Below are 9,404 nucleotides of genomic sequence, written 5' to 3'. Positions count from 1 at the left end.
CTCCTTGGAGATTTTGATTTTTCTTTTTAAATACCAGCACCTGCTGATGGTATCACTTGGTGCTATGCGATTACAAATTAATCATGTTTTAAAATAAATGGAGAAGGGAAAAGATGGTGGAAAGCAAGTTTCTCACAGAAAAGAGCCTGCAGAGTGCTCCTTACAGTAGCAGACAAAATGAAAAAGCCTTGTCGTTGGGTACCCTTGTACTTTATCCATTTCCATACCCACAGTTTATGGATTAATAGTGTGGATTTTCACTTTGGTGTCTGGGGCCTGGTTCCTAAACAACTGTGCTCAGCAGAGCTGCAATCTTTGCTTCAGAAGGGAAAAGAAAAGTTTCACTCCCATATTCTAGGAAAAAAGAACCCTGTCAGTTGTTTATTTATTTATTTAGAAAGCACATACAGCGATGCACAGGGAGGGGACAGAGATGCAGATCAGGTGAGTAGAGAAATCCAGCCCAGAGGAAGAGCCAGACACCTGCTGGAGGATCAGTAGGAGAATTTCAGCTGCTGTACCTCTAGATTAAAAAAAGAAACCACAGAGAGCCTCTGAGGAGCAGGAGTTTGTGTCCCCTGGGGCAGGGTGGCTCTGTCCTGCTGCCCCTGCCCGCTCATGTCATGGTCTCCTTCCTTGGCATGCGCCGCTGCTGGCATGTCAGGATGCTTGGGAAGGATGATTTCCCCTTCATCCTCGACCTCTTCTTCAGCTTCTTCTGGTGCTTGAGGGAAATTCCCAGCTCCTCCATGATGGCGTTGAAAGACAGACACTGCGGGCAGAGGGGATGGCATTAAACAATCCTGCCGTGGACAGAGAGCCCAGCTGGAGCTCAGCCTGCACCCTCATGGGGCTTGGCAAGCTCCTCAGGAGATCTGGCTGGGAATAAATCCCTGCACACAACAGGTGACTGCACACAGCAGGGTGTTTTCCCTAGCTCATCTTCCAGTGACTCTCATTTAACTTCAGCTCCACTAAAAAAGATGTTTGTGAGTATTTCTGAAATACCCCACAGGCGCCTTCGCCATGTTTTGGTGGCTTCGTGTCACAAAACTTACCCTTTCTTAGTTGTCCCTGACCTTACAAAAGAAAAGATCTCGTTTTAAACACCATATACTTTAGTCACAATAAGCATGCTGGAGAAGACAAAGAAGAGGGTTTTTAAGATTTCTTTGTGGTTTAGCTATTTTTCCTTCATGAAATGAACAGACATTTCTCAAATATAGCACAGGCCTCAATCTTCTTTTCTTTGGAAGGAATCTTTTCAAATATTGTGTGGTGAAGAAAGGAGATAATTACCACAAAAATAAGGGAGCTGAAAGGATTGGAAAGAAAGAGGAGATCTTCGTTCTTCCCACCATCACAACATGAACAAAGACATTTGGGGTAAGTGGAAACATATTTTAAAATCCACAGCTGGAATAATTACATATAACAAAGAAACACAAGTAGCTTTTAAGTGGAAGTATCTGGCTTTGCAAAAAAATTCCACAACAATTGTTCTGTGCAAATATACATTAACAGATTATTGATATATAAAATCAAGTGATGGCAGCAGGGAAAAACAAAGCTTTAAGCCTTCACCAAGGTGAGTGAAGTGTGTGACTGATGTGGGTGTGAATGTCATGTCCTGTGTGTGCCACCTTGTCCGCATGGGCTGGGCTGCACACAGGCTGAGATCCCAGACCGTGTCAGATTCATAGCTCAATATTCTCCTTCTCTGAGGTGCTGTATTTTTGTTCATCTACGGTTCCAAGGTAAATTAAACTCCTGTTAATCAGTGTCACTGCCCGGAGTCAATGGGCGCAGCCAGGGCAGTGCATGCTGTCCTGTGAAATGACAGCTGTGGTGGACAGGCCTCTGCTCTGCAATTACCATTTAAATACCTTCCCTTTGTTGAGATAAGCCAGGGACCCCGGCGCTCCTTTCCCCTGGAGCAGCAGGAGGAGCCGGTATCCTCGGGACACCCTTCCTGCATCGCTCCAAGCTTTTCTGGAGAGCAGCACCTCTGATCCCCAGATGAGTGAACCCAAAGGCTCTGAGTGGCTGGCTTGGCCTGGGTTGCTGCTCTCTGTGGTCTCAGCTTTAACTGAGTTTTTAAAATCTGGATTACAAAGTGAATCCAGAACTCCATGGTAACTAGAGACAGGACCCTATTAATCCTTTGTAGGATTGATCAGTCTTACTTGTATTTTCTTTCCCTGTGTTTCTCACTAACCTCCTAATGTGTTGTATTTAATCCCAGCCATTACTCTCTGCAGAGTGCAGGCAGGGAGGATTTCTGCAGGTGAAAGTGTGCCTTGTTAATAAGGCTGGTACTTTAATTTTCCAACAGGATTTCTATTACTCAGACTGTGCAATAACCACAACGCCCTTCACATTCATCTCCACAAAACAGCCCTGTGAAGTTCATTTTGCATCTGCAGACACATACACAGAATATATTGCTGGGAGGTTTATAATATCTGGTCTGTGGAGTGCCCAGTGGCTCCACTTCAGAGTGCTTTGAATTTTAAAATAATTATTATCAAGAAGACTCCAAGTTATTCTTAGGTAAAGTAGTGCAGAGTGAACACAGCCTCAGCCAGAATGGTGTGAGGTTTATAGGAAAGCCATGGACAAGGAACAAACCCCATGGGGAAGCCCAAGACCTCTGAGCCCAAGCCCTCTGAGCAGCACCTACAAAGCAGCCTTCAAAAAGGGGATGTTGACATTAAAATTCAATTAAAAAGGGTGATATACTGTCTTTTTGTCTTGTATTCAGGTGGCCAGACTGAAAGGATTGCTTTAAAACCCCTTCTTTTCCCATGCTGGTCAGTCCACTGCTGAGGTCTGCCCAGAGCAAGAGCAGAATGGCACAGATCAATCCCTTTTACAACTTAATAAGGAATTTAACATTTTGCTTTCAGCCAGCTTAAGTTTCTCATTCTGGCAGTGTCAAAATGCTGCCAGCAATGGCATGTAAAAGGAAAAGGAAATGTCATCCTTTAAAAACAGACTAGGTTCTGCTCTCTGTGTGATGTGGGACTCTTTCTCTGCGCCCTTTGGTCATTTCAGCAGCTGCTAAAGCTTAGTCATGAAGCTCCCAAATCCTTCCTTGCACTCCCATGCAGAAGTCTGTGCTAAACTTTAGGAGAATTACAGATTCAGAATTAAAAAACAAACAAATAAATAACATAAAGTAGAAACAATGGAAAAAATAGTTGTGGTCAGGATTTATCAAGCTGTTGCTTCTGCTGCTGGGCTACTACTGAAGACAATGCATTTTATTAATACCTTGAAAAACCAACCAAATAACAATAAAGAAGCCACTCAAAGCCCAGTGTGTTGTTGAAGTAATAGGAACTGTGAAAATCGAAGGATGTGGGGCAGATTTCATTCTGGAAGAACTCCTGAGCATCTAAGGGACAGAGGAGGAATTGCAGGAATCAGCTGGGACACTGACCTGTGTCTTGTGCTGAAAGGAACTTGATTTAATTTTGCACAGAAGGAAAAATATCCAAATTAATTTATTTTCATGAGCAAACTGCTGCTGGGGCACACTGAGGATCTGTGTGAGTATTCTGTCACACAGATGGCATGAAGAGAGGCATATTCTGATGGCATGAGAAGATCCCCAAACTAACTCCTTTAACCTGACAGCGTCTATTGAACAGTGTCTGTCAAAACAGTGTGATAGTAATCCAGGGATTAATTTAACTCTTCCCCACTTACAAAAACTGTTCCTTTGAGCTCTGTTCACAAGAACAATCAGAAAAGCTGCTTGCTGTTCTCCCACATCACCTGGGCACCAGTGATGATTTTTGATAAATGTTTTTGTAGGTAGGGATGAGTCTCTGTCAGGGATAGCAGGAGCTGCTTTGGTATTCCCCTGGGGAACTGCTGCCAGCCTGTGGAGCTGTCTGTGGGACAGCTAAACCCAGGGAACGATGGCTGTCCCTGCCAGTGGGGCTGTGGGACTGAGAGCTGGGAAAATGTTTACTCAGCAAGTGACAGAAACTCTCTGGATCCGGCACTAATCTAAGGAACAATTACAAAACCGATCCAAGCTGCAACCCAGAGGATTTCTTGCGTGGAGCAATGCTGGACATAAACACATTAGGCATCTTCCTTCTCCTCTGAGAGTTGAGAGGAGCTGAATTGAATTAGTTTTAAGTCTCTTCTACTGGGAAGCTGCAAATAAAAAGTATTTTCTTAAATCAGGTATTCAGAGGACCTAATTCAGGTCTTTGCTGGCAAAAAGGAGCATTTTATGGAGAGCCAGAGCTTTCAGGGCCCTATTCAAACAAGTTAAGAGACCATTCTGAGCAAGACAATTTCTTGCAGCATCTGGAGTGCAGCACAAACTCCCACCCCCAGATCGGCAGGGAAGAATTGGAGCAGCCAAGCTGTGAGCAGCACAGCTTTGTCACAAAGCACTCCAGCCTGCTGCCAGCAGCATCAACACGGGGACAGGGGTAACAGAAGATCACAGGGCACTGCTTGCTCTGGCTGTCCTCAGGAGCCAGGTACACAGGAACCATTCAAGGGAGAGCACTTTGGGTGTGAAGGAATCCACTCCAGCAAGGTCCCTGACTGCAGCAGAGGGCAGAAATGGCCTCAGGAAAACAGAGCAGTAATTTGTCTGATGAGCAGGAGCTCCACTGGGCAGGAAAACATAAAATAGGGCTGAGGGGATGGAGACGAGCTGGTGAGACTGATGGGAATCTGGATACAATGGAATACAGGTAAGAGGGTTTGGGAACACTGGGGTTTGCCACAGTTCATGACATCCTTTAAGCTGGCATTTCTGTGAACTTTGTGCATCTCAGATTGTTGACGTATGTTTTTTGGTGGCAAACCCACATCCAGTCCATTGTCCCCTTCCCTGTTAGCCCCTGACTGGCTGAGGGCTGGAAGAAATCCAAGTGTTGTCCAACCAGGGTGTAAACACATCCAGTGCCAGCCTCCTACACAAAACATGCCACCAGGGTGCAATATGCAAAGCAATGCCAGTGCTTTGCTGTCTGGGATAAACTGATACCCAACTTTCCCACAAAGGAGTTTCTCTGTTACAAATGAACCTTGTGAATTGCTCAAACAAGACAACGGAGTTGCCCTTTTAATGGTCTGTGTGGGTGTTGCCTGAGGGTGCTCCTGTTGAATATGACCTTAATGGTTACATGGCATAAAATTTAACTGATGGGTCTGATTTTGTGCTATGATAGTTACTTGCAGGCTTTGAGTAATGCATTTTAAATGGTGTAATTAAAATTAATTAAATATTGACACAGGGAATAAGAGATGCCAACTCAACATCTCTGGCTGCTGGTTACAGGGGTTCAGGAGTTAATGGAGCCCTGCAGGTGTTTGGGAGATTCTGAACTAAGAGCTGGCTGGCCCACTTGCAGCCAAGACCAAGCTGGATGTTTCTCCCTGCTTTCAGTAACTTCCACTGTTCAGCTCGGGTTGGGGAGGAGATGAAAAGGAGGTAAATAATTTTTCTTACCTGAAGCAGGTGAATTACCCCAGGAAATGACAAGGCAACAATTGCACATGAGAGGCTGTGATAATTCTGAAAGGCTACCAGCTCTGCTGAGCTCCTTGCTGATGGTGTAATTATATCCTGTGACACATATTTAAACTGCCTGGATTTTGGATTTTGGATTTCGGGGGCTTTGGCAATTTAACCTACATCAGTTTATCCCCTGTTAACCCCAGGCAGGGCGCCCTGCCGGGGTGTGATGCTCTCCCCAACACACCTTGGTCCTCTCCTGACTACACCGTGTGGATCGAGGGCTGTGCTCGGATCCCTCGCTCCTCCCGGATTAACTTGCCACAGTCTAACTCCGTGGATAAGGTGGTGCCCGAGGTGGAGTTGGACGGGTGGGGTTGCTTACACTGCAGTCCATAAAAGAAACAAAAGGCCTTGCATGCAAGAGAAGAGAAATGGAGAAAGTAAATAAATGAACGAAGCAAAACTGAAAACAAGCATGCGAATGATTCAAAAGCCATTTAAATCAAAAGACACTCCACTCATGGGAACAGAAAAGTCACAGGCTGTATTCAACAATGCTTTAGACTATCATAGTGATAACACACCCTGCACAGCATTTCCCATCTAAGCTGTTTATCTCACCAGGGAAAAGAGAAAACAATCCCAGAGAAACCAGAGAGAAACACTGGAATCGTTGGTGTTGTGCTCTCAGTGAAATTGCTTCTGGAAAAGAAGCAGGATGTGCCACATTAACTCACTTGATGATTCTAGTTATTAAGCAACACCGTGCTGAGTGGCAGCAGTGCAGATGCAGAAATGGGGGGTGTGCACACGTGTGTTATGCACCCCACTTATTGCTTAGTAAATTAACACCCCTGGCCTAAAGCTTTACGTCTGCTTTAGCCCTGCCTCCAGGGAGGCATTGCCTTGCACAGACTCCTGCAAAGTTTCCAGGATATTGTGCACCATGTTAGCACTTAAACGAAACATTTTAATTATGCTAAATATTTTAATTAGCTGCAACTGTTCTCCAAAACGTATTTAAATAAATGATCTCCTGAGACATGAACAAAACAAAGACACCAATACATTTTTTATGCATTTTGTGCTAAAATGGGCTAAAGTACTTATTAGAAAGCTGCAATATGTGCAAACACATGAATCCTTTATCTCTACCTTATCCCAAACCAGGGACCCTTTGATTGGCATGTCCTGGGGTTGCTCCATGAGCTGCATCTATTCTTTGCAGACAGTGGCATGGCTTTTAATGCAAAGTGCACCTCCAAGAGTGAGCTCAAAATGTTCTGTTCTCCTCCCATGAATCCCTGCTGCCCTCAGGGAGGGTCTTTGTCTCAACAGCTATTCCTGGCATTTATGTCACCACCCTTGTAAGATAATACTTTGGATGGGGAAGAGGAATCCCTCATGGAAAAGCTCCAACCTTTCCCACCTCAAAGTGCAAAGAGAACTTAACCCGCTTCAAGGTGGGTGCCTTGTGTCTGGGAGCCTAGAGTGAGGAAATGAGGACATTTGTGGATTCAGAGTCACCCCCTGGTCCTGCAGGGTGAGGTCCCTTTGTTCCTCGGGAATGTCCTGCTGGAGAGAACAGGAGCCAAACAGGGCCACAGCAGGATCCAGGACAGAGGCAGAACAAACTGCCCCAGGCAGGAGGGGCTGAATAACAGCTTAGGAACAGTCTCCAAGGTCCTGCTCAGCCCTGCTGCTTTAACAGCGCTGGTGGGTCTCTAAAGGGGTGTTTACACTTGGTTTTAAGGATTGATCCCTTCTCACAAACCACTCTAATGCCCAAGGTGTGATTTACACACAGCATTTCCTTTGTTTTCCTCTGCCCTTTTACACTGCTCATTACAAGTCAGTGGAGCTATAAGCAGAATTTCTTTGGCTCCATAATCTTACATTACAGTGGCCTCCATCACCTCTCAGTAGACCTCCCTGCTTTGAAGTGCATCCTTCAGCACAACTGATAAACCCGTGGCTCTGAAAAAAGATGCTTTCTAGAGCAAGAGGAAAATTACTCTTGGGATTTGCTTCCCTTTGTTACTCAAGTGGCTGTGATAATGCCATATTAAAAACCCAACAGCCCAGTTGTGTTTTATTCCTTTCCAATGTAATTTATGTTGGAAATCCTGAAGTTCAACCAGAAACTGTTTGAGAAATTAATTGCCCTTGTTCCGCACTGCCCTGCTAAGCAGCACTAATTGGACAGTGGGTGAGGCACTTCTGTGTTGTTATTAATTGTTGTCATTAGAGGCAGGACCGCCAGCTGAGAACTCAGCAGCGGGAAATGCACACTCCATCCAGGAGGAGTGTACTGCAGAGCCCCCGTGCTCAGCCTGGCAGGAGCAGGGAGGGGTCGCTCACCTGCTCGATGTCGCTGTTCTTGCGTGATTTGTAGATGAACTCGCCGATGGCCACAAACACCGAGAGCACCAGCCCTGCCGCCAGCACGATGAAGATGCCCCCGATGTTCTCCACCCCGAGGGCGCTGGCTTCCTTGCTGTCCTCCTCAGGGCAGCCGTTGCCTCGCCACCACTTCTCCTTCATCATGTGCAGCTTGCCCTCCTCCTGCAGCTGCAGGATGGCGATGGTGATCTTGTCCCTGTATGGGGACCCTGCAAGGGGACAGCGAGGCCTGGCAGTGCTGCAGGGAGCAGCTGCCACCATCTGAGGCAGAAGCCTCCCTTATCACAGGGGGATTATTCCAGCTGGAAAGGCTGGTGCTGGGAAGGGGAATCTGTTGGTGTCTGCCCTGGGGACTGTGAAGCAGAAGGCTCCACTGGTGCGGATATTTGAGAATTCATGATAATTTTAGGGTTTCCTAGTGAGGTTTATTTAAGCCTTGGCAATGGGTTTTCCTGCTAAGGCATTCCTCCACATCATATTTGAATATTGCTGAGCACTCTTTGAGAATTTCCGCTTTGCACCCCTTCTATTGACTCCAGCATCTGTTGGTTTTTCCTGCTGCCTGTAAATGAGGGCTGCCTCAGAGGAGTCCACAGACATTTTCTCTTCTCATTTACACTCACAGCTCCACCTCAACTAACTACAGCTTGTGAGAACACCGTGTGGACAAGTCCTTTTTATTGTGCTTTGCAACAATAGTGACCCTGAAAGCTGAAAATAGCAACAATTTCATGCTTTTGGTTTGCAGGCCACCATTTTCTAAATGATGTGTGTGCAGGCTCTTCAGCTTTATGGGCCTGGGCAGTGTCTGGCAAGGACTGGGGTCACACTGGGTGGTTCAGTCCGCTTAGATTTGCTTTCACACACTCTGCTCAGCTTCTCCATCTTCCAAAAACCTGCAGCCTTTGTTTGTGAGAGAGACTTTGTGGGACCAGTATTTTGTGATTGCAAGGAGGGTGGACTTGTAAGAATGGTTCTGTGATTCTGTGAGATGCTGTTTGGCTCCGAAGGTACATGTGTGCTCCCAAATCCTGCCATGCTGTACTCCCTACAGCTGGAAACGTTTGGAGTCTGGGATGAAATGCAGAGCTGAAAGCCCTGCAGCTACTTATTTTCCCTTTTCCCCCCCTTTAGTAGCACATTAATAAGACATGGAGGGACAGGACACGGGGGAATGGCTTCCACTGCCAGAGGGTAGGATTAGGTGGGATATTGGAAAGAAGTTTTTCCCTATAAGAGTAGGCAGACCCTGGCACAGGGTGCCCAGAGCAGCTGTGGCTTCCCCTGGATCCCTGGAAGTGTGCAAAGCCAGGCTGGACACTGGGGTTTGGAGCAGCCTGGGACAGTGGAGAGTGTCCCTGCCCATGGCAGGGATGGAACTGGATGGGCTTCAAAATCCCTCCCAGTCGGGGCCATTCTGTGATTCTCAGATTTTCTTCAACCACTATTTCACCAAAGCCTCATTTTGCTGCACATTAAAGGCTTTGCAAACTGAATTCCATCA

General features: G+C 46.2%; 1 protein-coding gene across 8 annotated transcripts in view; it reads right to left on the bottom strand.

Moving 5' to 3' along the window:
- Positions 1 to 352: 352 nt before the first annotated feature.
- The window catches only part of LOC110477866 (glutamate receptor ionotropic, kainate 1), a 103,646-nt gene continuing 94,594 nt past the window's right edge, over positions 353 to 9,404 (bottom strand). For 6 of the 8 annotated variants that reach the window (XM_085570547.1, XM_021544024.4, XM_085570670.1 and 3 more), the window contains 2 exons: positions 7,859 to 8,109; positions 353 to 772 (listed from right to left, as the gene is read on the bottom strand). In XM_085570547.1, the coding sequence (XP_085426673.1) occupies positions 617 to 772; positions 7,859 to 8,109 (407 nt within the window). In that variant the 3' untranslated portion in view covers positions 353 to 616. Of the gene's footprint in view, positions 773 to 5,741; positions 5,908 to 7,858; positions 8,110 to 9,404 lie in introns of all 8 variants that reach the window. The other 2 variants (XM_021544025.2, XM_021544027.2) reach the window with 1 other exon arrangement.

This window comes from Lonchura striata, chromosome 1 (assembly GCF_050655825.1).
Source record: "Lonchura striata isolate lonStrDom1 chromosome 1, ASM5065582v1, whole genome shotgun sequence".
Taxonomy (NCBI): domain Eukaryota; kingdom Metazoa; phylum Chordata; class Aves; order Passeriformes; family Estrildidae; genus Lonchura; species Lonchura striata.
This window is presented reverse-complemented; position numbering and strand designations above follow the sequence as displayed.